The following is a 24985-nucleotide window of genomic DNA, read 5'->3' on the forward strand; positions in this document are numbered from 1 at the left end:
AAGCAGCACCCCTCCATGGCCTCTGCATCAGTTCCTGGCTCCAGGTTCCTGCCCTGTTTGAGTTCCTGTCCTGACTTCCTTCAGCAACAGACAGTGATGTGGAAGTAAAAGCCAAATAAACTTTCCTCCCCATTTTGTTCTTGGTCATGGTGCTTTACCACAGCAACAGAAACCCTGACTAAGACATCCTCTTACTTTCACAGGCATGTGGCATGCATGTGAGCCTACACGTGTGCATGAACACAGGCATGTGTACACACACATCTCACATACAAAAGAAGGTTTTTTTAAAAAAGTAAAATAATATCTTAGTATAAAATAAAATAAATGTAGGCCCCTATCCCTTAAAACCATGCTCAAAATTATTTAATGTATTCTTTGAAGAACAACAAGCTGGATTTAAATTTTTTGAGACTAATTAGTCCAAATACCAACTTGTCACTTTCTTTATCTAGAGAAAACATATAATAGTTTTGTAAAAAGCGAATGGTAAGTCTGTAAGCCTTTTTTTTTTTTTCTTTTTTTCTTTTGTTTTCTTTTTTGGTTTTTTGAGAAAGGGTTTCTCTGTGTAGCTTTGTAGACCAGGCTGGCCTTGAACTCATAGAGATCCACCTACCTCTGCCTCCTGAGTACTGGGATTAATGGCATGTGCCACCACTGCCCAGCTACATAGTAGCTGTAAGATTGTATCTCAAGAGGAAGAACAAATGGCTGAAAACAATCTTGTCTATCCTGAAATTGCTGTCATCCTATCATTCTGCACCAGCCTGGATCCTTCTGCTGGGAGTGACAGAAGCAGACGTGGTAACTTTGAACTTTGAGCTTAGTGGCATTGCAGAAAGGTAAGGGAGGGACAGGCAAAGAAGCCAACACTCACAATTCAGGAGTGACTTTATCCTGGAATGAGTCAGCTGGAATCCAGTTTGAGCCTTTCAGAAATATAGGAAGTCCATTGATTTTGAAGTAGAAACTCAGGCCAGGAGACCCTTGTATGGGCTCTTCTATAAGTTGCACTGTCCTGAAATAGACCTGCCACGAAAGGAAATAAATACTGAATGTAGACTTAAAAGTGTAAGCAAATTGTGTCTTTAAAAAGAAAGTGGGGGTTGGGAAGATAGCTCACAAGCATGAGGACCCAAGTTCAGATCCCCAGCATCCAGCTAAACATGACCACATCCTCCTATAGCCCCCCATCTTCCCTCCCTCTTATAACCTGGAAAGACAATGGAACTTTCCAGAGACATTGATGAATGATGACATCATCAACCATAGATAATAGATATGGTCAGCATTTTCTGGATGATCTACTTCTACGGTAGAAGTTGGAAGAATGAAGAAGCATTTTGTTGTTATTGTTGGTGGTGATTCTTTTGTTTGTCTGCTTGATTTGGTTGGTTGGTTGGTTAATCAGGTTGGTTTTTCCAGATAGGATCTCACTATGTAGCTCTGGATGGTCTGGAACTCACTCTTGTAGACCAGGCTAGCCTCCAACTCACAGAGAGCCACCAACCTCTGCCTTATGAGTACTGGGATCAAAGGCTTGCTCCACCACTTCTGATGAAAAAGCGGGGGTTTTTAATAGACTAATTTAGGCCGGGCCTTAGTCCTTGTACTCTGAAGATAGAGGCAGACTGATCTCTGTGAGTTTGAGGCTAGCCAGAGCTACACAGTGAATACTTGTTTCATAAAGAAATAAAAATAAAAGAGATTAATTTACAGACTGGGAGTGGTGCTGTATACTATAATTCCAGCATTCAGGAGGTAGAGATAGAAGGAAAGAGAGTTCAAGATCATCCTGGGAAATATAGTGAGGCACTGTGTCTAAAAAACAAAACAAACCAGAGACTCGGTTTATTCTTTCTGTGCAGTTTCCTGAACACCTGCCAGCTAGCACTGCCATCTGCTCTGAACTCTGTAACCTCAATTCATCCTTATTTTGACCTCTACTATCCTCCCAGCAACCTACACAAAAACAGAAAACTAAGTTGTATTCGTTAATTTGATTCACAGTGATATCTGATATTCTAAAATTGCAATAATTTTTAATTATAATCAAAACTCCTTTTAGAGTTACATAACATTTTGTCTCATTGTAAAAGAATATTTATAATTTTTTCCTACTCGAAGGATGAGTTGCAAAAATGCAATTGGAAAACTTGAATTCTCAGGCTCTGGACATGGCTCCACTGAAAGCCCACCTGCCTAGCATTCAGAAAGCCCTGGGTTGGATCCCTGTATCTCATACAGCTAGGTGTGATGGTGGTACACAACTACAATTCCAGAACTCAGGAGCTGGGGGCAGTGGGAACAGAAGATAAAGGCCATCCTTATCTATGTACCAAGTTTGAAACCAGAGAGTCCTACAAACAACCATTCCAAAGAAAAGAACACTTTAATTCTCAGTCTACAGTTGTGTAGCCTATACCTAAAAATGCTGAAACTTGAAACTGACAATAAGAGAAACTGGGGTTAACTATATAAGAAATGGAATTTTGATGAAAGACATTATACCTAATGCAAATGTAACATCTTTAAAAAAATATTTATGGGATTCCGCCGACCGACCCAGGAACTAGGTGAGTGAGTCTCTGCCTTTCCCGACTCCTGCCCAAAACATCATCCACCTCGACCAGCCCCACCCCCCACCCCTGCCTGCGCCTTTGGGCTTGGGGTAGACACGCCCAGGTAGAGAGGAGCTCCCTGCGTCCCGAATCTGCTAGCTCCCCACTCCTCCATTCCACCGACTGACCCAGGAACTAGTGAGGAGACTACCAGGAGAGTCAAGACCATCCAGAGTTGTGGACATTGAATTCCTGGCCCCCACACACCACTGGGTCACAAGAGGAGATAGAGAGACCTCACCTGCACCCACTAAAAGAAGATATGGAGAGAAGACAGAATAAAATTTTACTCAACAACAGAAAGACCAATATGACACCACCAGAATCTAGGGACTCCACTCCAGCAAGATCTGAAAAGCCCAACACAGAGCATGAAGATGAGATGGACCTCAAAAATTATCTCAGCAAGATGATAGAGACCTTTAAAGAGGAAACAAGAAAATCCCTTAAAGAAATAGAAGAAAAAGCAAACAAAAAATTAAACGAAATGGAAGAAAAGACAAACCAAAAAATTCAAGAAATAAATAAATCTCTTAAAGAATCTAAAGAAAGCCAAGGAAAAACATCCAAACAAGTGAAGGAAGCTCTTGAAACAGTTCAAAGCATGAAAGCTGAAATAGACACAATAAAGAAAACACAGAATGAGACCATACTGGAAATGGAAAGGTTGGATAAACAATCAGGAACTAAAGATGTAAGTATAACCAATAGAATTCAAGAGATGGAAGAGAGAATCTCAGCTACTGAAGACTCGCTAGAGATATACATTCATCAACCAAAGAAAACCTCAAGTCCCTAACACAAAATGTCCAGGAAATATGGGACACTGTAAAAAGGCCAAACCTAAGAATAGTAGGTGTAGAAGAAGGTGAAGAAACACTGCTCAAAGGTACAGAAAACATATTCAACAAAATCATAGAAGAAAACTTCCCCAACCTACAGAAGGATATGCCTATGAAAGTACAAGAAGCTTACAGGACACCAAACAGACTGGACCACAAAAAGAAGTCCCCCCGACACATAATAATCAAAACACCAAATCTACAGAATAAAGAGAAAATATTAAGAGCAGCAAAGGAAAAAGGCCAAGTAACATATAAAGGCAAACCAATCAGAATCACACCCGACTTCTCAATGGAAACTCTGAAAGCCAGAAGGTCTTGGATAGATACCCTACAAGCACTAAGGGAGCATGGATGTCAACCCAGACTACTGTACCCAGCAAAACTTTCAATCACTATAGATGGAGAAAACAAGATATTCCACGACAAAAACAGATTTAAACAATACATATCCACAAATCCAGCACTACAGAAGGCTCTGAAAGGAAAACTCCAACCCAAAGAACATAACTACACTCACAAAAGCACTGGCAATAGATAATCTAATTTTACCAAACACAAAAAGAAACAGGAGGGCAAAACCCACACGCAATGACACCACCAACAATAAATCCAAAACAAAGAAGAACCAATGAATAATGGACATTAATATCCCTAAATGTCAATGGTCTTAACTTACCCATAAAAAGATATAAGCGAACAGAATGGATACGAAGACAGAATCCATCCTTTTGCTGTTTATAAGAAACACACCTCAATTTCAAAGACAGGTGATACCTCAGAGTAAAAGGATGGGAAAAAATTTTCCAATCAAATGGGCTCAAGAAACAAGCTGGGGTAGCAATCCTAATATCTAACAAATTAGACTTTAAACTGAAAGCAATCAAAAGAGATGAAGAAGGGCATTTCATACTCATCACAGGAAAAATCCATCAAGATGAAGTCTCAATCCTGAACATCTATGCCCCAAATACGAAAGCACCCACATTTGTAAAAGAAACATTACTAAAGCTCAAACTACACATAAAACCACACACACTTATAGTAGGAAACTTCAACACCCCCCTTACACTACTGGACAGAACCACTAGACAGAAACTTAACAAAGAAACAAAGGATCTGACAGAAGTTATGACACAACTGGGTTTAACAGATATCTATAGAACATTCCATCCAAACACAAAAGAATATACCTTCTTCTGAGCGCCACATAGAACCTTCTCAAAAATTGACCACATAGTTGGCAGCAAAGCAAACCTCCACAGTTACAAAAGAATTGAAATAACTCCCTGTATCTTATCAGACCACCATGCATTAAAGCTAGAATTCAACACCAATACGAATTGCAGAAAACCTACATTTGTGTGGAAAATGAATAACATCCAATTGTACCATTCCTGGGTTAAGGAAGAAATAAAAAAAGAAATTAAAGACTTCCTAGAATTTAATGAGAATGCAGACACAACATACCCGAACTTATGGGACACCCTGAAAGCAGTGCTAAGAGGGAAGTTCATAGCACTAAGTGCCCACATGAAGAAACTGGAGGAAAGTCACATTAGAGAATTGACAGAACAACTGAAAGCTTTAGAGCAAAAAGAAGCAAACACACCAAGGAGGAGTAGACGCCAGGAAATAATCAACCTGAGAGCCAAAATCAACAAAGTAGAAACTAGGAAAACAGTACAAAGAATCAATGAAACAAAGAGTTGGTTCTTTGAGAAGATCAACAAGATAGACAAACCTCTAGCCAAACTAACCAAACGGCAGAGAGAGAGCATGCTAATTAACAAAATCAAAAATGAAAAGGGGGATATAACAATGGACACTGAGGAAATCCAGAGAATCTTTAGGTCATACTTTGAAAACCTGTATTCCACAAAATTGGAAAATCTAAAGGAAATGGACAGCTTTCTGGATAAATATCACTTACCAAAATTAAATCAAGATCAGATAAACAGTTTAAATCAACCTATAACCCCTAATGAAATAGAAGCAGTCATCAAAAGCCTCCCAACCAAAAAAAGCCCAGGGCCAGATGGCTTCACTGCAGAATTCTACCAGAAATTCAAACAAGAGTTAATTCCAGTACTCCTCAAACTGTTCCGCACAATAGAAGCTGATGGGATATTGCCAAACTCTTTCATGAGGCTACAATCACTTTGATACCAAAGCCACACAAAGATATGACTAAGAAAGAGAACTACAGACCGATATCCCTCATGAACATCGATGCCAAAATAATCAATAAAATATTGGCCAACCGAATCCAAGAACATATCAGGAAAATCATCCACCATGATCAAGTAGGCCTCATCCCAGGGATGCAAGGATGGTTCAACATATGAAAATCCATCAATGTAATCCACCATATAAACAAACTGAAAAAGAAAAACCACATGATCATCTCACTAGATGCTAAAAAAGCCTTTGACAAAATCCAACATCCATTCATGATAAAGATCTTGGAGAGAACAGGAATAACAGGAGCATATCTAAACATGATCAACGCAATATACACCAAACCAGCAGCCAACATCAAACTAAATGGAGAGAAACTCGAAGCTTTTCCTCTAAAATCAGGAACAAGACAAGGCTTTCCACTCTCTCCATATCTCTTCAATATTGTTCTTGAAGTTCTGGCTAGAGCAATAAGACAAGAAAAGGGGATCAAAGGGATACAAATTGGAAATGATGAAGTCAAACTTTCACTATTTGCAGACATGATAGTCTACATTAGTGACCCGAAAAACTCTACCAGGGAATTCCTACGGCTGATAAACACCTTCAGCAAGGTAGCAGGATACAAAATTAACTCAAAAAAATCAGTAGCCCTACTATATACAGATGATAAATCCAATGAGAAAGAAATCAGGGAAATATCACCTTTCACAATATCCACAAGCAACATAAAATATCTTGGGGTAACACTAACCAAAAAAGTGAAAGACCTGTACAATAAGAACTTTGAGACTTTAAAGAAAGAAATTAAAGAAGATACCAGAAAATGGAAAGATCTCCCATGCTCTTGGATAGGTAGAATTAACATAGTAAAAATGGCAATCCTGCCAAAAGCAATCTACAGATTCAATGCAATCCCCATCAAAATCCCAACACAGTTTTTCACAGACATTGAAAGAACAATACTCAACTTTATATGGAAAAATAAAAAGCCCAGGATAGCCAAAACAACTCTTTACAATAAAGGATCTTCTGGAGGCATCACCATCCCCGACTTCAAGCTCTACTATAGAGCCATAGTTCTGAAAACAGCTTGGTATTGGCACAAAAATAGACAGATAGACCAATGGAATCGAATTGAAAACCCTGATATTGACCCACGCACCTATGAATACCTTATTTTTGACAAAGGTGCTAAATCTATACAATGGAAAAAAGATAGCATCTTCAACAAATGGTGCTGGTACAATTGGATTCGGACATGCAGAAAATTGCAGATAGATCCATACCTGTCACCATGCACAAAACTTAAGTGCAAATGGATCAAAGATCTCAGCATAAATCCAGCCACACTGAATCTTCTAGAAGAGAAAGTGGGAATTACCCTTGAACAAATTGGCACAGGAGACCACTTCCTGAACATTACGCCAGTAGCACAGACACTGAGGTCTGCAATTAATAAATGGGACCTCCTGAAACTGAGAAGCTTCTGCAAGGCAAAGGAAACAGTCAGTAGGACAAAACGACCACCCACAGAATGGGAAAAGATCTTCACCGATCCCACATCTGACAGAGGACTGATTTCCAAAATATATAAGGAGCTCAAGAAGCTAGTCCACCAAAACACCAAACAATGAAATTAAAAAGTGGGGTGCAGAACTAAATAGAGAATTCTCAACAGAGGAATCTGAAATGGCTGAAAGACACTTAAGAAAGTGCTCAAAATCATTGGCCATCAGAGAAATGCAACTCAAAACAACTCTGAGATACCACCTCACGCCTGTCAGAATGGCTAAAATAAAAAATACCAATGACAATCTATGCTGGAGAGGATGTGGAGAAAAAGGAACACTCCTCCATTGCTGGTGGGAGTGCGAACTTGTAAGACCACTCTGGAAATCAGTATGGCGGTTGCTCAGAAAAATGGGAATCAGTCTACCTCAAGATCCAGCCATTCCTCTCTTGGGTATATACCCAAATAGGGCATGTTCATACAACAAGGACATATGTTCAACCATGTTCATAGCAGCATTGTTTGTAATAGCCAGAACCTGGAAGCAACCTAGATGCCCCTCAACTGAAGAATGGATAGAGAAAATGTGGTACATTTATACAATGGAGTACTACTCAGCAGAAAAAAGCAATGGAATCTTGAAATTCGCAGGCAAATGGATGGAACTAGAGGAAACCATCCTGAGTGAGGTAACCCAGTCACAAAAAGACAAACATGGTATGTACTCACTGATATATGAGTTTTAGACATAGAGCAAAGGATTACCAGCCTATAATGCTCTTCACCAAAGAAACTAGGAAACATGAAGGACTCTAAGGGATAAATGGTCCCCAGGAATGGAAGTGGCATGAACTCCTGAACTAATTGGGGGCATGAGGGTAGGGGGGGAAGGAGCTGCTACAATAAAAGCAAGAGAAGAGGAGTAGAGGAGAGGAAATGGAGGGGCAGAAATACTGAGTTGGGGCAAGAATAGAGGAAAGAGAGCAGGATGAGAGATACCATATCAGAGGGAGCCACTATAGGTCCGAGAAGAGATCTGGAACCAGGGAGATCTCCAGAGACCTACAAGGATGACACGATCTGACAATCCAGGCAATGGTGGAGAGGATAACCTAAAAGCCCTTTCCCTAAAATGAGATTGATGACTTCTCTTTATGCCATCCTAGAGCCCCCACCCAGTGGCTGATGGAAGCAGAGACAGACATCCACAGATATACACTGAGCCGAAATCAGGAATTTAGTTGAAGAGAGGGAGGAATTAAGAACGAAGGGGTCTGTACCAGGTTGGAGAAACCCACAGGAACAGTTGACCTGAACAAGGGAGAGCACATGGGCCCCAGATGCTGTCTGGGAGGCCAGTACAAGACTGATCCAGACCCCTGAACATGGATGTCAATAAGGAGGCCTCTGCACTCCAGGGAGCCTCCGATGGTGGATTAGTATTTTTCCCTGGTGCAAGAAGGGAATTTGAGAGCCCATCCCATGTGAAGGGTTACACTCTGGCCCTCGACACATGGGGAAGGGTCCAGGACCAGCACAGGAAGATTTGTTGGACTTTGCAGAGCCCCCTTTGAGGGCCCTACCCTGCCTGGGGAGTGGTGGGTGGATGGAGTGGGGGGTGGGCTGGGGGTGGGGGAGGAGTGTTGGGGGTGAGGGGAGGAAGAGGGAGAAGGGACTTGAAACAAGCTTGTTCCCTAACTAGAACTAATAAATAAATAAATAAAAATATTTATGGGGTATTTCTCCTGTGGGTGTTCCTTCTCAGTTTTCCTTTATAAATCTACTTTCAGTATAAATAAGTAAGTATATAGACAAGTAGGTAGAGATAGATAGATAAACAGACAGACAGACAAATATGCTTATGAGGGCTGGGGAGATGGCTCAATGGGTTATGTGCTAGTCACACCATCATGAAGATCTAAACTTGGATGCTCAGCATCTATGTAAAGAAAATCAATATGGCAGTGCACCCCTGTAATGCCAGCATGTGTCTATAACCACAGTAGTAGGAAAGTAGAGACAGGAAAATCCCTGGGGCTGGCTGGCTGGCCAGCTAGTTTTGCCAAATCATTGAGCTTCGGGTTCAGTGACTGTCTGCCAAATCATTGAGCTCTAGGTTTAGTGAGAGACTTTGTCTGAAAGAGATCAATAGAGCAAGACTTCATATATATACCACACATGCCCAAAAATATTATGGTATAGTTGTGTCGTTATATATAGCCAGTTATTCATGGTATAAAGAAAAAGAAATCAAATATTTTAAACATAGACAATAGTAAGCCCTTTAAAAGTCAAGGACTGATTAACCTTTACAAACCAGAAACCAAGAATGCATCAGTTTTCACAGGGTGGACATGCTACACTGGCTGTAAAAGTATATATTAGCTGAAAAAACAAGCAAGCAATAGGCATTGCTGTATGCCTAGAGGAAGAAACAATAGTGAAAGGAATCTCACCACCTTCCTCTTGGCAATACACAGCAACCTAGCTAATTAAAAGATTTAGCTGCAAGAGACAGAAAGGGCTGATAGGCAATCTGAAGGTGCTTTGCTTCATAAACAGGTGACTCTCTAGGCATTGGTAGGCCTGCTATTTTATTATATTCCCTTATTATCAGCTTAATACATCAAGGACAATCTACTATGTAAATAGTATTGAACTATTCGAAGCACAAGATGATTATTGATCCTCAGGGTAACCATGTAAATTCTGTGCTAATATCTGCACAGATGTTACAACAGCAGAGGCAGGTGACATGGCAGCTGCCTTAGTAGGAATCATGGCAGCACCTCCAAACTGCCCTGGGAGTCACTGCTTTCTTCACTTTCACCCATTAACAAGAAAAGAAATGATAATTTCACATGAGAAAAGCCTTGGCAAAACAGAGAATATATTAATTTTCATAAACCCCTGTGGTGGTTTGAATGAGAATAGCCCCCACAAGCTCATATAATTGAAGGATTATTACCTAGTTGGTGGAACTGTTTGGGAAGGATTGGGAGATATGGCCTTGTTGTAGGAGGTATGTCACTGGGGGTGAGCGCTTTGAGATTTCAAAAGTCCACACCAGGTCCAGTCTCTCTCCCTGGCCTCTAACTTTCAGATCACTTGTAAGTTCCTGGATATTGCTCCAGTGCTGTGCCGGCCTCAGAATGTCCCGCACCACGATGGTCATGGACTAACCTTTGAAACTGTCTGCAAGCCCCATTAAATACTTTCTTTTATAAGCTGCATTGTCGTGATGTCTCTTCCCAGCAATAGAAAAGTAACTAAGACAACACTCCCCCCCCCACCAGGCTGAGTACATATCTTTTCAATATTCATGAGACTGTCACTATTCAATATTCATGCACTGTCAGTATTTAAGGCCAATAATAAAATTCAAGACAAATAAAAAAAAAAAAGGCTTAAGAAAACTTGTATCTACCACACTGAGCTTGAGAGCACCCAGTACTTAACAGACGTCCCGGATGACATCAGTGGAAACATCAGGAATGTGACTGTGGTTCCACAGCTTGAAATGTGCCAACACTGGGACATTTCGTAACCCTCAAGAAAGCAGTATTTTCAAATAGCCCATGCATCACACATGGGAGACTCCAGTATAAGCAAAGGGCAGGCTTCTAAAGAATGCATTGAAACGGCTTGAATTCATAGGCCAACTAACTTTAAGAAACCAACTCTTGTTGGTTTTCCTTTTTAAATACCTACCTTCTAAATTTTTTAATTATGTGTATGGTATGTGTTTACAGGCAGCGGGGTATCTGAAAATGAGTACAAGTGCCAAAGAGGCCAGATTAGATCATCAGATCCCCTGGAGCCATCTGTAGGGTGCTGGAAACCAAACCAGGGTGGGTCCCATCTCCCATCCCCAGAAACCAGCACTCATGAAACCTTAGTGTAATGTGAAGACTACCTACAGTCACCTGAAGAGACTCTTAAATCCTCCCTCCCTTTCCAGCTGACCATGAATGACATAACGTTACATATTATCTTTGTGAGGTCACATGCTCCAAACAACATTGCAAACTGGTTGTCTCATTCTTCTCATTAAAATACTGAAGAGATTTGCAAGCATGAAAAACAATGTTATTCTTCACCCTCAATGTTTTATTTCCTAACTATATTTTTTCACAAAAGGAGTCAGTGTACCAACTTATCATGGACTTCTGATGGTGACTTCATATGAATAAGGCAATATTTAATGCTCAGTTTCAATATTTACCATGCCAAGTATGAGAACCTATGGCCCACAGAAAGATAAGCATAGCATAATGTTTAATTTTTTGTGAGTATAAAGTAGTTCTGTGTCAAAAATAAATTTGAGAATCGCTAAATGTGGGAGAAATTACTTCTTACTATCTATGAGTGTTACAAATAGTATTAACTATAAAACACAAATCTTTTTGGTGTTTTTCCTGCGAGAAAGCATCGATTCCCATCCCCCGACCTCTGCATCGCAACTGTCCAGTAAAAGTGGAAGGCAGCTTTAAATACCCAAGAGCCTCTGGAGAGGACACCTACCAAGCCACCTTGTTTCCTGCACTCTGTCTTCTTAGAGGACAGTGCACGGAGGATGAGTGTCCTCTTGTGCCCTTCTCTACCCCAACAGGTAGCATAAAAGCCTTCTACAATAGGTGTTTTATTTCCCAGAACACAATGGCCTCGGGAAAATGGCTTTTGAAAAAGATCCCTGAGCAATACACATTTGCATCCAGAGGGAACACACCGTCTGCTGATGGGACAAAAAAAAAAAAAAAATTTAAATAGATCAACAAAATAAAATACTATGTAAAAGTAGGGGGCCAGCATAAATATTAAATTATCTTGAAGAAATTAAAAATCAAGCAGTTTGAATTTTAAAATGATTTTTTAAAGATCTATTTGTATTTCTAGGAGGTAGGAGGGCTTTGTGTGAGTGCCAGAAGAGGGCATCTGATCACCAGGACCTGGAATTGCAGGGGCTTGTGAGCTGCCCAATGTGGGAACTGGGAACCAAACCCAGGTCCTCTGGGAGAGCAGCATCTTCCAAGCACCGATTTTAAAATCCTTAGCATTCAAATTTTTCTATCTGTTCTTGATGGTTCTGTGTACTCATCCCTTGATTAGTTTTTTGGCTGCTTCATAAATATTTCAACTCATAAAAATTCTTTTTAATTTACTTTGTTTTGTCTCTACAGGCAAGGTCTCATAAAGCCCCAGGGCAGCCTTATCCTCACTAAGTAGCCAAGGTTGGGCTTGGTCTCTTCTTGATCCTCCTGCCTCAGCTTTCAAGGTGCTGGGATTACAGGTATGTCCCATCATGCCAGCTATGGTTTCATTTTTAAAATGGAAGAGCTAGCTTCAAGAGTGCAGAAGAGCTCAATGCCTTCTTCCAGATGGAGCTCTGGGTACTGTAACCAAAGGCCAGATGAGGTTGCGGCTGATAAGTAAATACGGCACTCCTCAAATTCCTCTCTCTTGCTGATCAGACAGATAGTAATTCACAAGCTCAGAGCCACGTCTTGGCTGTGTGTAACCAGATGCTTATGAAGCTATCCATAATTTTCTTCTTAACAACAACACTGTTTCTAAACTTTGGCAAACCTTGTGTTGTCTAAACTCATTTCAGATCAACTGCTATGCACGTTAGAAATAGTTGCACTGAAAACAATCACTCATACAAAAGTGAGAAAAACATGCCTGTTCTCCACCAAATGGCTCCAGCCTGTAGAAATGACAGGTGGCCTCTCTTCACTGAACCTTTGCTAATGACAGGTGGTCTCTCTTCACTGCACCCTTGCTAATGACAGGTGGTCTCTCTTCACTGCACCCTTGCTAATGACAGGTGGCCTCTCTTCACTGCACCCTTGCTAATGACAGGTGGCCTCTCTTCACTGCACCCTTGCTAATGACAGGTGGTCTCTCTTCACTGCACCCTTGCTAACAGCACAAACAGAAGTTACCAGGTTGGCATTTGCTCAGCTCAAAGTTATCTGATCACTTTTTTGCCAGATGTGTATCTGATGTCAAACAACCATTTTGAACACCTCTCTTTTCTATATGACAAACTGGGTTTGGTTGTAATACTAAAATGGCATAAATCATGGCCAAAATGAAATGAAAATACTAACAATATTTTCTTACTAGCCTTTGTTTTGTTTGAGGTGAACCAAGGTGCTTAATTAGGGTAACTTACAGGGCATAAGTGACAGGCTATCTACAGGAGCATGGACAACTTGCCAGGTGTTGCTTAACCACCAAAGAAAATGTCTCCCCACCTCCAAAATCAACTCCAAATGTCCTCTGGGAGGAGTGAGGCTCATGTTTTCAGGGAGTTTCCAGTCCACTGTAATGGGAGAAGAACAACAGGAAAGCTCAGTCTTTGGTGGCAGGAGCCTGTGGCAGGGACAGCTCACTTGGTGGCTGACCACGAATCAGAGTGGCTGGAACCAGGGCTGGTCTAACCTTCAAAGGCCTGCTCTACAGACTTCCTTCCACCAGGTAGGCCTACCTCCCAGAGTCCACAGCCTCCCAGAAGAACATTACCTGATGGAGAACAAGTGTTTAAAACATGAGCCTGTGATGTAGCCTATTGGAGCGCCCTGTGACACCCGGAGACTGTGTTAATAAAGTGAACCTTGAATAAGGGGGTGGAACCAGGGACTAGCTGACCTGAATTAGCCATAGAGAAGCCAGGAATATGGATAGAGAAGACGCACAGGAAGGAGTAGGCAGGGAGGTTGCACACTTTCTTCAACCTGAGAAGTGTAGACAGAAGGTCAGCTGGCCTCTCCTCTGCTGCTTCTTTGATCTGTCAGGTTTTCACCCCAATATCTGACTCCTAAGTCTTTTACTGGTAATAGAACAAAATATAGTAATAATTAAAAATTGACCGCTAAGCCAAACAGGGCAATCTGCACCCACTTACTGCATGTACTTGGGTGCACAGCTCTCATGGCTCCTCAAGGAAGCCACTGACAGTGACCATTTTGTAATCTTTAAGCTTTTGACAGACAGAAGGATGACGGGAGGTGGAGTGGCCTTAAACATTATGTCCCCGATATTCAGGTCTACCCCAAACCAGAAAATGTGACCTCATTTGGAACTAATGCTTTGAAGCTATCAATCATTGAGCTCCAACGATGCCACACCAAGCTCCAGCCCAGTGGAGAATTTAGGAAGGTGACTCATGCCTGAGACCCCAGCATCTGGGAGGCAGAGAAACCAGCCTGGGCCACAGAGTGAGACTTTGTCTCAAAAACGCAGAAAGAAAAGAGAGAGTGGGGGAGGGGAAGGGGGTGAAAAGGGGGAGGAGACAGAAACTGGAGTGTGGCATCTGCAAAGCAAGGAAAAAGGAAGGCCAGGAAGGACCTTCCACAAGTCTGCAGGGGAGCCTGGCTCTGGATGGACTTGGTTTGGACTCACTGCATCTGCTGTTCTGAGAGAACGCATTCTCTCCACTGTTTCGAGCAACCCATTTTGTTTGAATTTGTTCTGACAACACTGGGGAAATTAACACAGACGAAAAAACACTGCACAGCCTCAGGGAACTCTCTATATGGAAACACACCTTGATTATTCTGAATTTCCCACTGTCTGGCTTGGAGCTAGTGAGGTCTTCAGAGAGTTCTGGGTAACACTTAGAAAGAAAAAGCAAGAATTCCATGGGTATCATGTTCTCTTTCTGCCCTAGGAAACTACAAAGATGGAAATGGGGATTTAAAAATCAAAGAAAGGAGTGAAGTATATTTTAAATTTAAAAACTGAGGAAATCCCCATTGCTTTTCTAATTAGAACAGCTATTGGCAATCTTCTCCATCTGGCTTGGAGGTTATGAGATACAAGTTCTAATTGACTGCTTACATTGTTTTATCACCTTCTGACAATAATTTAAGTGAATAAACTTGACACCAGAGACGATATAAATAGCCTTCTGCTGCTTTCAGCCGAATCAGTTCCCTTCCATAGAGAGCGCTGGGAGAACAGCGATGCTGAAAGGAAATGACAGCTAAGTGACTCTATTTAAAAAAGCAAACTATGAATATCATCCAAAAATATTTATTGGGTCAGTGAGGTGTTTTAGCGAATAAAGGCTCCTGCTGCACACACCCGATGACCAAATTTGGTTTCCACATGGTGGAAGAAGAGAGGCAACTCCCTGACCTCTGACCAGCAGGTATAAACTGAAGTAACCCGTTCCTTCTCTCAGTCCCTCTCTCGGGTGTGTTGGTCACAGCGATGCAGAAGTAACTAGCACACCGTCATGACAACTCTGATTTACCCAAACGCCTACCTGTGGACAATCCCCTGCTTCACAGCTGGCTGCCATCACAATTGGTGAAGTCAGACATATCGGGGTTAGCAGTCGCCACAGCCACTGTCCTGACTACAGTTGTTGCTAGAAGCCCTGCAGTTTAGTTTACATTTGGGTCAAGCATCTCTCTATCCTGAGCACCTTCTCAACTCAACCTTGGAGTGATGTCTGCTCCTAGAATATTCTCTCTCTGGCTCCACACTCCCCTGTACTCAAACCGGGTGCCTCTCTTCTTCTGACCATTCCTTCTTAGATTTCTCTACAGACTGTTCTCTTGCCACATCCTTATTATCATCCCTGGGTTTGGTCTTCTTTGTGTCTTCACTGAGGTGTCATCCCCTGCCATGGCTACTATTACCTATACTCGGCTGATTTACACATTCTTATCTCTAATCCAGTTCAAATCCTTAATTTTGTTTTGTTTCTTTGTTTTCTTTAGAGATGGGGTCTCATTAGATAGCCCATGCTGGGCTCGAACTCTGACCCCTTACCTCACTCTCCCAAGTGCTAGGATTAAAGGCATGTACCACCATGACTGGCTTCCCTCCAAAGTTCTCTGTTTCTCTAGCGTACTCATCAACCATTATTACAAGTGCTTATTTAATGAAGTCACCTCCCAACCAAATTATTAGCCTTATTAATGTCTCAGAAAGAAATGAGTGAAATGCATTGTCCCAGTTTTATCAGGAGCATAGCAGCCAAAGCACAAGAGGACCCCAGGGGGTGAGTAACTGAGTGAGTAAGCACTGACAATCATGATCTCCACAGAAGCCACAGAAAGTGATGGTACACTCTACACTCATGCCAGAATGCAGGGGAGGGGCAACACATCTTTATTCCTTTCAATGCCAAAAGGTTGACATCTTCGTGTGGCAAGAACTAGAGTACAACCAATGAGTCCAAATGAAAAGGACTGATGTACCACAATCGAAGTTCTACCTCTTTTCTCTGTAGTAAGCTTGAACAACTCATTGTTTTTCACATTTTATGAAGACAACAACACACAATAAATCAGTATGTGGGAGAACACACATCCCCAGCCAAGAGAATGAGAAGTCCAAGAATCGTCCAGACATGTTATGTATGTGTGCACACACTCACATTCATATTCTTCTAGAAATATGTGGTACACTTAAACAAAAGAAAAACTCAAATGAACTGCATAATGGTTTCTCCTATACTCAGGACGCTATCTGGGCCCAAGGAGAGGCGATGCCCATTGTGAGAGATGGCACCACCGGGCAACCTCCATCATCTGTAGATACAAAGGTCAATGCCAGGGGAAGGAAACTCTAGGAAAAGATTATTATCACTGATATTTATACACTGTGGCTGTGATAGGCTAGATCCAAGTTACATCATTCTGACAGAACCATTTTAACATAAGAGAAGAGCACTTACAGAGTTGAGTAAACTCATACAGCTAACAAGTAAGAAACGTGCAGTTCTTTGCATTCCAAAGTGCTAGATCTCAAAGTGGAAGGAGCAGAAAGCATCAGGAGAAGCATGTGACTTTAAAAAATGAAGACAAATGGCTAAAGAAGTAAGTACAAGTTAGTTTTGTTGTTGTTGCTCTGCAGACTGGAAGTAAGAAGAGAACAGGCCAGGCCAGGTGCCTTCTTATCATGGGAACCTTCTAACAGTATTTACACTTTAAAATTACATATGTATGCTACTTAGATGAGATACAAGAGCACACTGGAGAAGACGGAGGATGTGGCACACTGGGAGAGATTTTGCCTGAGTTCCTTTGGATGCTATTAGTTTGGAGGGTAGAATTGTAAATTTTGCTAAATACTTCTTTTTTTTTTTTTTTCAAGTCTCGGTATTGCTATTAATCAAGAAATAGCCTCTGTTTCACAAAATACTGTATGTACTTACCTTGGCTGATTTCTCAATATTTAAGCTTCCATCCAGCACAAAGAGAATTGTCATGTTGTATCCAGTCTGATTTCCATGTCCATGAGGCCACCAGAGCTCCACAGCAATCTCCTTTTAAGAAATAAGTCATTCTAAGTAATGTGGCGTATTTGTAGAAAAACAGTACGACTCAGCGGGTTAGGTGAACCACAAACTGTCCTAAACCAGCACAAATGTCCATGCTTACTCCCTGCCAAAGCCCAGTCACAGAATAAGTATTTTTAAATTTTATATATTTATTTGTTTGCTTTTCTTGGGTCTCCTGCAGCCCAAAGTTGGTTTCAAACTCTGTGTAGCAGAACACGGCCATGAACTTCTGATCTGCCTGCCTCCACCTCCAGAATCCTAGGATTATAGTTTATGTGGTTCTGGGGATCGAACTCAGGACTTCATACTCGGGAAGGACTCGACTGACTGAGCTATGTTCCCAGCCCCTCCACTCAGAATATCTAAGAAACCAACATGCTGAGAACATAGCACAGAATCCATACCAGAGTACCATGGTGTTCAAGAAAGTGCTGTTCCCTGCTCTACCGCTCCAAACTGTGTTTATTCTACCAACTCAACACTTAGAATTGGACAAGGAAGTTGACGCTTCTACACCCAGGACTGGAACTCTTGTGGAGTCTTGCTGTCTTCCAAGTTGTTGTTACTCTGCTCTGTCTTTGCCTGTCCACAATCATAAACCAGATTAACAGAAAAAAAAAAAAAAGAAAGCTAAAACCTACCCCATCTAACCATAAACAAACCTTGAGTCCAAGTTTAGAGTTTTACAGGTAGAATAAATACCAATGTTCAAAGCAAATGAAAAAAAAAATAGAAAAGAACCACTACACTGAAACTGGAAATGTAGAATCTAATATGGGCTGGGATATTGCAAATGACATAGAAAAAAATTAAAGATGTAACTGACTTCTTAGAAGAAAAATTTGGCAAATTAATCACATATTATTTTCCACTATATTAATTTTTTTCTTTTTATTTCCTTTTTTTTGTTTGTTTGTTTGTTTCTTGAGACAGGGTTTCCCTGTGGCTTTGGAGGCTGTCCTGAAACTAGATCTTGTAGACCAGGCTGGTCTCGAACTCACAGAGATCCACCTGCCTCAACCTCCCAAGTGCTGGGACTAAAGATGTGTGCCACCACCGCCTGGCCCATTATATTAATTTTACATGTGAGAAATCACTCAGTAGTTGACATGCAGAATATATGAGAAGTTCAAAATAGAGGCAAAAATGCCATCTGTGGTGATATACACCTGTACACCTGGAATCTCATCTCCCAAGAGAACCAGACACCAGAGGATTACTGCAAGTTGGAGAGCAGCCTGAGCTACATACTGGGTTTTAGGCCTGCCTAAGCTACAATGCAAGACCCTATGTCAAACAAACAAACAAAAAGAGAAGCCAGCCTGCACTGCTTAGTGAGTTCCATTTTGTGTCACAGTGTGTAATCTTGTCTCAAAAAAAAAAAAAAAAAAACACAATTCTAGAGCTGAGCTGTGGTGGCACACACCTTTAATCCCAGCACTGAGGAGGCAGAGGCAGGTGGATCTCTGTGAGTTTGAGTCCAGCCTAGGCTACAAAGTGAACTCCAGGACAGCCAAGGCTGTTACACAGAGAAACCCTGTCTTGAAAAACAAAACAAAAATTCTAAATATATGGAACCCCTAAAAAATGGAAGAGTAGTGAGAAAATTATTAGAAAACATAAGGAGAAAGTAGATGCCCACTCCAACTCTGCCACTGCTTTCCCTGAACTCAAGTACATTGATCCAGCATTTCCCCGGAAGTGACATCACTCACCTTGCTAATTTTCACAAGGAGTTTAACAGTCTTTTGCCTCTGTTGAAGTTTAATGTTGTATGTCTGCAGTGTTTGCAGTTGAGGGATGGCTACAGTCACCTGACCACCAACTGGCTTTGAGCTGACCACGTCAAAAGAAGCCTCGATTTCAACAGTCCACTCCTGAGAAGTGTTATCTACAGCAAAAGAAGAAAAGACCACGTGCTTAGCATCACCTCAGCACACTGCAGAACTTGACGAGCAGCGGCTATGCAGTGAGTCCTCCCACAGAGGAAGCTAAGAGGAACCACTCTTTTAATCTGCAGAGTGGAGTCCTTTGTTCTAAAAAACCAGAACCAAGCATTTTATACAGACTTGTGGCAGCTCAGGGAAAACTCAAGCAACTGGAGTTCACAAAATCGCAAATAAGCAGTTATTGCTAGGATGTTAGCAGGATAGCGTATGATCCTGCTAGTCGTCATATGTCTAGACTACAGCTTCCTAGCACTTCTCTTCAGGAACCTACAAGTCACCAGCTCCGAAAAAAACCTTCGATCCTCACATCTCTTCTATGCAAGATACTTTTGAAAGCAGTACTGGGAGGCAAGAACGGAAGAAAAGGGCAGTGGGTACCGCAGAATCCTGAACAGCACCATCCCTCCCAGCCCTACTAAATCTGGTGTCCTCTCCTCATCCTCACTCCATAGGCCAGGCAAGAAATGAACTCTGAAGGGAACAGGTGGGTATGCAAGGCTGCTAGGCTGTCCTTGGCCTATAGCCTCCCTCCTCACTGAGTCCCCACAGAAGGAATTGCAGTTGCTTTTGATCCTGTGACCTCAACCAGGAAGGCAATCCAGAGGACAGCAAAGATTATGGTTCTAAACAATGACTCATTTCAGGGTTTTCCCAGGGCCAGCTCATGCACTCATACATGTTCTTGAAAGGAAAGAGGAATGAAAAAAGAAGGGAAAGAGAGGAAGGAAGGAAAGAAGGAAGGACAGACCTTGTATCTAGCCTGGATAGGAATTCATAATAATACCAAGCAGGCATACTGTAAGAGCTAGTTAGTAATAAGCCTGAGCTGTTGGCTGAGCATTTACAGTTAATATAAGCCTCAGTGTGGTTATTTAGGACAGGGCAGTCAAGACAGGAAATGTCCATTTACAGACATACCCCTATTCAAAGGGTCAAAAAGTCATTAAGGCTTCTCTGAAACATGTGCAACACATTTGACTGCAAAAATCTCTAAAGAAAGCTGAGGGTATGACTAAGGGCTTATGACTAAGTGCTTGCCTGGCACATGTGAAATCCTGGATTTTTATCTCCAACATAGAGGGCAAAGAATTCTCCACTGGTGAATTTCTTCACCCTCTGGGATTTGCTTCCTAAATTCTGGGATTAAAGGCAGTAGTGACCCATGCCTTTAATCCCAGAATTTAGGAGGCTGAGGCAGTTGGATCTCTGTAAGTTTGAGGCTAGCCTGGTCTACAGAGCAACTTCTAAGACATCCAGGGCTACACAGAGAAACCCTGTCTCAAAAACAAAACAAAACAAAAACCACAGTAACAACAAAAGAGAAATTCTCCAAAGAATTCCAGCTTTTATATTATAATAGAGTCCACTTCTTTATCTGGATGTGTCTGGCAAAAGAGAAAGAGGGATAGGATAGTTGGCTCAGCAGGTAAAGGCAACTGCCACACAGCCTGATGATCTAAGTTCTAGCCCCAGACCCCACACAAAGTAGAAGGAGAGAATTGATTCCCACAACCGGTTCCTCAGACCCATACATGCACACAAGTGTACACACACATATATTAAATAAATAAATAAAACGTAATTTTTTAAAAAGAAAGAAAAGACTTTATTCAGCTGCTTAGAAGAAAACAGTATTAAAAAGAGATGAAGAGCTGGGCGGTGGAGGTGCACACCTTTAATCCCAGCACTTTGGAGGCAGAGGTAGGTGGATCTCTGTGAGTTTGAGGCCAGCCTGGTCTACAGAGTGAGCTCCAGGACAGCCAGAATTGTTACACAGAGAAACCCTGTCTGGAAAGAGAGAGAGAGAGAGGGAGAAGAAGAAGAAGAAGAAGAAGAAGAGGAGGAGGAGGAGGAGGAGGAGGAGGGAGAGAGAGAAGAGAGAGGAGAGAGAGAGAGAGAGAGAGAGAGCCTGGCACTATGTTCCTGAAGGATGTGCTCTGAAACCATATCCCATGGGGCTGAAGAGATGGCTCAGTGGTTAAGAGTACTTGCTGCTCACCCGTGCCAGGCTGTAACTAACTGTAACTCAGGCTCCAGGAGATCCTACACCCTCTCCTGGCCTCCTGGGATACCTGAATTCACATGCACACACCCCCAACACACAGACACATAAAAAATAAATACTTAAAAAAAAATATCCTAAGCCTTGCTTTAGCTTGTGCCTACTCTAATATAGTCTCAGGCATCAATACCGAGATAAGGTATCTGGCTTCAAGGGAAACCGAGTTTTCCCACAACTCTCACAACGGTGGAAATGAGATGTCTGGTTTGAAAACAAAAGGAAAGAACCATGGGCCATTAGAGGCAGAAGGAACTTGGAGGTCTCCTAGCCTCTCTGACCCTCCCTATCTGTAATCTTCTCTCATAGTGGCCAAAGCCAGCAGACAGGGAGAGAACCTGGGCTTCTTGAAGTTCTCACAGCTTCCCACGGCCCTGTTAGGGAGGTGCGTAGCAAACAGAAGGACACTAGGGGCATGAATTTGTACATGAACGACGAGAAACAGCAGGAGAACTTCCCGTCTTTCAGAGTACAAGTCCAAATAGCAGATGCATTCAATGTGAAACTGTCGAGAGGCAAACCCACCAGCAACCACCACATGGACACTCTTAAAGATGAAAATTAAGGGCTGGAGAGATGGCTCAGAGGTTGGGAACACTGACTGCTCTTCCAGAGGTCCTGAGTTCAATTCCCAGCAACCGCATGGTGGCCAGAGGTCCTGAGTTCAATTCCCAGCAACCGCATGGTGGCTCACAACCACCTGTAATGAGATCTGATGCCGTCTTCTGGTCTGCAGGCATACATGCAGGCAGAACACTGTGTACTTAATAAATAAATAAATCTAAAAAAAAAAAAAGATGAAAATTAAGTCTTTATTGCCTGTCAGTGTCTGCACAGGGAACTTGCCCAAACAATGCAGTCCCGAGTCTTATAGCCCTTTGTCTTTTATACTCGACAACCATATCCTGATTGCCACACTTCAGTTAGCACGAAGCAAAACTAGAGAAGCCAAAAAGCTAGGTCAGTACATGGAACTAAGTGCTTGCCTGGTACACGTGAAGTCCTGGATTTCATCCCCAGCATAGAGGGTAAAGAATTCTCTGGGATTTACTTCCTGAGTGCTGGGATTAAAGGCAGTAGTGGCCCATTTTGGCAGGTGCTGGGGACCTATATGCTGGGTTTTAAGGTCAGAATTGTGTTGCTACCATGGTGTCAGTTGTACTAAGGTCTGGGGGACTATTAAAAAACAAAGCATTTGGGACAAAGTAGAACATTGAGTCTGTATATCTCCAGAGGCGCTTGAGAGATGACTTGGCAGTTAAGAGCACTGGCTGCGCTTCCAGAGGACCTGGGTTTGTTTCCCAGCATGCACTTAGTAACTAACAACCACCCGTAACTTCACTTCCAGGGCATCCAGCACCCTCTTCTGAACTCCTCAGGCACCTGGCACACATGTGGTACACAGACATATATACAAGCTAAACACCCACACATGTAAAATAAAACATAAATAAATTGCTTTTAAAAATGTTACTCTGGCTGGGCGGTGGTGGCACACACCTTTAAACCCAGTACTTGAGAGGCAGAGGCAGGTGGATCTCTGTGAGTTCGAGAGCAGCCTGGTCTACAAGAGCTAGTTTCTGGACAGCTTCCAAAGCCACAGAGAAACCCTGTCTAAAAAAAAAAAAAAAAAGTTACCCTGAATAAAAGAGGGTCTTGGAAGGAAGAACGCTGAAACCCAGGGAGAACATGTTTGATCCTCCACTGTGATGACACAGTGCTATGTATGCATAGTCCCTCCACTCCTCAGAACACTGTCTTTATACCCAAGCTACTTGAGAAGGGCAGGATAACAGTCATGTGAGCATCTTGGGAAAACAAGTGAAAGACTTTTCCTGAATAACTACTGCCTGAAACTCCGGACAGGTCTACACACTAGAGCCAAAGTGTTTCTCTGACTCTGACTCCAGGGTACCTGGAGAAACTAAATACTTCCAAAGGTCACAATTAAGAATGCCACGCAGGCTAGTGAGTTGGCTCAGTGGCTAAGAGTACTGACTGTTCTTCCAGAGGACTGAGTTTGGGTCCCAGCACTCAAATCAGCTGGCTCATAATTCCTACAATTCCAGTTCTAGGAGACTGGACACCCTCTGGCTCTCATGGGCACCGGCACACACATGATACACATAAACTCATGCAGACACACAAATATGCACAATCTGAGGTTAGATGGGTCTACACAGTTTGTCTGAGGCCAGCCTGGTCTACACAGTAAGTTCAAGGCCAGCCTGGTCTACCTGGCAAGTGAATATCAGATGTCGCTGTGGTGATGACTCAGTAGGCAAAGTGCTTGCCACCCAGGTGTGAGGACCTGAGTTTGAACACCCTGAACTCTGGGAGAACTGGGTGCTCTTGCACACATCTGTAACCTCCAGTGAGGCTGGAGACAGGGGACTCCTCAGAAGCTCATGGCTAGGTGTCCTGACACACACGGCAGACAAGAGATCATCTGAAACAGAGTGGAAGGCAGTGACAGATGCCCCAGGCTGTCTTCTGACCTCCAAGTCTGTGCTCCAGTGAGAGGGAGGGAGGCCAGGCAGTGTCCAGGGCTTAAGGACAAACAAGGAAAACAGAAGCTGAGAGGCCTGGGCTGGTCTGCAACCAGGGATCACTGCTAGTGTTAAGAGGAGGTTGTTTTACCTCATTGGCAGAAAAAGCTGTTCAAAGGCAGGTGCTGCCTTGATTGACTTTCTCCTGCTGAGTCCCTTACAGCCACCCTCCCACGCTCTGCCCTCCTGAGCCTTTATTAGAAAATGAGAGGCTAGCGGGGCAGGATGAGGCCACTCTACAATCTCTGGATCACGGAATGTGTAAATGCCTGCAGACACCACTCCGCAGTCACAACATTGTGGAATGTGGAAACTTAGGCACAACACATTTCCCCAGACTTGTGTTAGAATTACAGGCCAGATTCAAGCAGCTGTTGTTCAGGAAGCTGCCCACTGAATGGGCCAGAAAGGCAGGCTGGTGACTGATTAACCCAGCCTTGCCCCCCCCCCCGCTTCACCAACCGGCAGAGCTCCTTGCCTATTTAGAGGAAACCTTGAACTGAAACTGAATTGAACTGAAAGCAAAACCCCAAAGGCAAAATCCACCCAAAATAAGGACAAGCCAGTGAGAATGTGATGTACCTGAGTGCCCAGGCGTCTAGCGAGAAGAGAGACTCACCATACAGCAGATGGCTCAAGCCGCCTAATATGGATGAAGCTATTTTAAAGGACAATGCATTTTAGGGGGAAAGTAATTCGGAAATGAACAAGAAAGACAATCCAAAGGAACAGATAATGCCGAGCACTACCTGCCAATCAGACACTCAGCAGAGCTGGCACATTTTTGCCATGTTTTTACATTGTATTTTACATTATATTTTCCAAATGAGGCTCCATCACAGGCTCGCTGATGGTCTAGCTGAGGGGACATCGCATTCCTCCACCTCATAGCCAGGTCATCTAGAATGAAGGGGGGGGGCAGCATCTACACATGTGCAGGACTAGAGTAGAGTACCTGTGAGGTGGTG

The 24985-nt window shown here is 42.6% G+C and overlaps 1 protein-coding gene across 3 annotated transcripts in view; it reads right to left on the reverse strand.

Moving 5' to 3' along the window:
- Nucleotides 1-24985, reverse strand: part of LOC103159932 (beta-mannosidase) — an 81234-nt gene that overhangs the window by 29608 nt on the left and 26641 nt on the right. For 2 of the 3 annotated variants that reach the window (XM_035451587.1, XM_027395765.2), the window contains exons 6-8: nucleotides 19176-19351; nucleotides 17335-17445; nucleotides 878-1029 (exon numbers count right to left, since the gene is read on the reverse strand). In XM_035451587.1, the coding sequence (XP_035307478.1) occupies nucleotides 878-1029; nucleotides 17335-17445; nucleotides 19176-19351 (439 nt within the window). The remainder of the gene's footprint in view (nucleotides 1-877; nucleotides 1030-17334; nucleotides 17446-19175; nucleotides 19352-24985) is intronic. The other variant, XM_027395766.2, reaches the window with a different exon arrangement.

This window comes from Cricetulus griseus (genome assembly GCF_003668045.3).
Source record: "Cricetulus griseus strain 17A/GY chromosome 1 unlocalized genomic scaffold, alternate assembly CriGri-PICRH-1.0 chr1_0, whole genome shotgun sequence".
Lineage (NCBI taxonomy): Eukaryota > Metazoa > Chordata > Mammalia > Rodentia > Cricetidae > Cricetulus > Cricetulus griseus.